Raw genomic sequence first — 3,516 nt, forward strand, 5'->3', positions numbered from 1 at the left:
GAGACAATCAAGGATGAAGTGAAGGGAAAAACACACTGGTTTAGCTGGGTACCATCATAAAGCTGCACTAAAATCACTGTTGATAAGAGGACTACACCCAATAAACCCCAACACATTCTAAAACACAAACAACTAAAACATTATGCAGACATATTTAATGCAAAAACATCACACTCACGGTACAAACACACATAGGAAGAGGTTAAGTGCTTACTGAGATATAGACCGCAGCGAAGCCAGAGAGTGTTGCATGCTGGGATGGAAATGTTTTCCTGAGGGGGAGAGAGGGGGCAAAGTTAGGTGTGAAAGAGTGAAGGTACAGACAGACACAGATGAATGTCTTCATAAAAACGATGTGTGTTTGTTTATTGCCTTGTGAATAAACCTGAATAAAAGTGTCATGGCTGCTCTTATTTGTGATGCCGGCATTGTATTTGACTTTAAAACCTGTGCGCCCGCCTGAGCATGCATCCTTGGAAGTGAGCATTAGGAAATGCAAACAGTAAACCACGGGGCATTAGTAGGAACATTAAAGGAGTGAGTGGGCTGAGGTCAAAGCCACCAATTTAGAGTTCAGAAAACTGAATCGTTATTCTCACTTCATTTGCCTTATTAAGATGCCCTTGTTAAAACAAACACTTCTATGAGTAAGCGTTTCCATCCTTATGTCTTGCACTACTGGATTTACTTACTTCCACTTTTCAGGGCCAAATCTGTGTGCATGTGTGTTGCTTAGATGGATGTTTTGGTCTATCTTTGTGAGGACCAATTTGAATTTTATACCTGGAGGCTGAGGAAATGTGTAAATGTTGGCCAGTCCTTACCTTTTCAAAGGTCTGTTTGAGGGTTAAGACTTTAGGCTTCAGGCTAGAATTACATGTAGGTTAGGTTTATGACATCCTGAGAAATACATTTAGTGCACTTGCTTTCCTACCAATAACTGCTTGTCTTATAGAAATTGCTCCCAGCCAAGAAAGTCCCATACATAACCTCCCATTTTCATTTTTACATTTCAGTTTTTGTAAAAATTAAGCTAACAGCTTATATGGTTGTAGCTTTATATGCAACACACACAGAAATGAGTATGATACTGATCCTGCCATATAACTGTCCACCAGAAAATGAATAAGCAAACAATCCTAACTGTGAACATTTGCATTATCAGTGTGGGTCCTCACAAGTATAGCAAACATTTGTACTTGTATCAGCTATATTTAGCTGTTAGCTTTGCTGTCGCTGTGCATTTATTACGCCTATTTAATACCCATATGCTGAGGCTTGTTTGTTTGTCTGACCTATGTCTGTTTGTTACCCGCTGTGATGCTACTCTCATTAAAAGCCAAACTTAGTTAATGTGAGACACTTGATAGTCACAATTTGTAAGGCCCTTGTTAATCTTGTACAAACAAACTCTTTAGAAGAAGTGTTCCATTAATAAGCAAACAATAGATTTTTTTAAAATCCAGCTGTAACAAGAATAATTTCACTCCTTAGCTATTTAATCTCCAGTAATCCTCTTCAAATGCAAATTAGTTTTGATGACTCCTCACCCTTCATTTACATACAGTATACTCCTGAAAGAAAGTGTATATACATCCTACTGTGCAGCCCCTGTAAACATAAATGCGTCTTACCTAGCTGACATGATGGCATACTGGTCTTTCCCCATGCAGATGTCCTGCGTGATGTAGGCATTGTTGTCACATGACACTCCTGGGGCGGTGTAATTGGGCTGGCAGACGGTGAGGAAGAAAGGGGTGTGGTAACCAGTAGCTAACTGGATGACATCTGTCACCAGGGCTGTTGCCAGGAGACCAAACACATGAACACCTGAGGGAGAGAGAGGCAAGAGACAGCAAGATGGTGAGGCAGCCTTGGTAAATACAGTAAAAGGCCCTGGTGGTTTTTCACATTAAGCTGTTCATTTTTGTGCACCTGCAGTCAAAACCAGGGCTGGATTTGCTCAAACAACCTGAAGAGACACCACAAGCCTTCGATGTGTTGCACTAGGAAGCTTTCAGTAGACTGAAATCTGGCAAGGTGAAGGAATTACTCTTTTCACTTCAAAGCTCTGAGTCTGCCTCAGGATATTTCTAGTGAAGCATTATATCATGTTTATTTCATTTTAAGCCACCCTTTATTTAATGCATGTAATTAGCTTATTTCCCTGCTCTAAAAGCAGAATAAAGTTGGAGGCTCAGTCAGTAAGTGGAATAATTTGTCTGAGCCAAAACTGATTTCAGAATTTAAAAAAAAAGATGTGAAAGCAGCGTGATGGTTAGAGCTGTCACCTCACAGCAAGAAGGTTCCGGGTTCGAACCCGGGCTGACCCGGTGCATTTCTGTATGGAGTCTGCATGGTCCCCCTGTGCCTGTGTGGGTTCTCTCTGGGCGCTCCGGCTTCCTCCCACAGTCCAAAGACTTAGGTTGATTGGTGACTCTAAATTGCTCATAGGAGTGAATGTGTGAGGTTTTTGTCTACTTAGCCCTGTGATAGACTGGCAACCTGTCCAGAGCGGACCCCACCTCTCGCCCAGTGTCAGCTGGCTTAGACTCCAGCCCCCCCTTCAGGAATAAGCAGTATAGATAATGGATGTGGAAGCTGGACATACCGACAAAGCGCACAGTTCTGCGTAGGAAGGAGTTGAAGCTGCAGCCCCCAGCATTAATACTGCTCTCGGACTTAGGACAAGTCTTCAGCTTGGATTGCATACAGTACATCAGGCCCTCCCCCATCATTATCTACAGATGGAGGGAGAGAAGCAGGTTAAAAGTAGAAAAGAAAGCATGTAAAAGTTACTGAATATGTTCTTACTTTTGTCGTGTAGTCCACACAGTAAGCCACTGAGAAAATGTGATAAAAAAAGGTGAATTTACTATTAATGCTAGATACCAAGGTTTGTGTTTGTGATCTACAGTGAGAGAGACAGAGCCACAGAGAGAGAATGGAGGCAACGTACTATCGAAAAGTGATCGCCTCCAATCAGGGTGATTGATGTGTCTGCTCGTTTCCACACTGATGATGGATGAGCAGTGTGTGTGTATTGATTGTGAGGGGGCTGTGTTGAGTTTGGTGATGTATATTGGAATGTCAGGTATGTATTTATCAATGTGTCCATTGATTCTGCATTTCTGAGGGAATATTGAATTTGCTATGTGAGCATTTGAGAAGCTGTACATTTTCATATTTCTATGAGCCAACATGCGTGTCTATAGTGTGCGATATGTGTGTAGAACTGAGACACACATTAGGTCACCGATCTTATCAATGACCTCACATGTGAGAGACAGACTTACGGATGCTGCAGGACCAGCGAAGGCTAAACTCAGCAGCATCAGCAGGGGGATCAGCTCATCGCCTGTCTCCACATAGGGCATGGAGAGGTCACGATCATGGCAACGGAAGCCCACTATCGCTGGGGACAGCACATCTGTCAGCTCCAGAAAATATAGGGACACCAAGGAGGACAGGACGATGGGGAGCTAGATCGGCATGTGCGCACACACACAGAGGCAA

General features: G+C 42.8%; 1 protein-coding gene across 1 annotated transcript in view; it reads right to left on the reverse strand.

Moving 5' to 3' along the window:
- Window positions 1–3,516, reverse strand: part of plppr3a (phospholipid phosphatase related 3a) — a 21,654-nt gene that overhangs the window by 5,053 nt on the left and 13,085 nt on the right. Inside the window, exons 4-7 of the mRNA XM_020616645.1 lie at window positions 3,297–3,482; window positions 2,612–2,741; window positions 1,635–1,830; window positions 215–272 (exon numbers count right to left, since the gene is read on the reverse strand). Of these exons, the coding sequence (XP_020472301.1) occupies window positions 215–272; window positions 1,635–1,830; window positions 2,612–2,741; window positions 3,297–3,482 (570 nt within the window). The remainder of the gene's footprint in view (window positions 1–214; window positions 273–1,634; window positions 1,831–2,611; window positions 2,742–3,296; window positions 3,483–3,516) is intronic.

Source organism: Monopterus albus, unplaced genomic scaffold (genome assembly GCF_001952655.1).
Source record: "Monopterus albus unplaced genomic scaffold, M_albus_1.0 scaffold176.1, whole genome shotgun sequence".
NCBI classification, from domain to species: domain Eukaryota; kingdom Metazoa; phylum Chordata; class Actinopteri; order Synbranchiformes; family Synbranchidae; genus Monopterus; species Monopterus albus.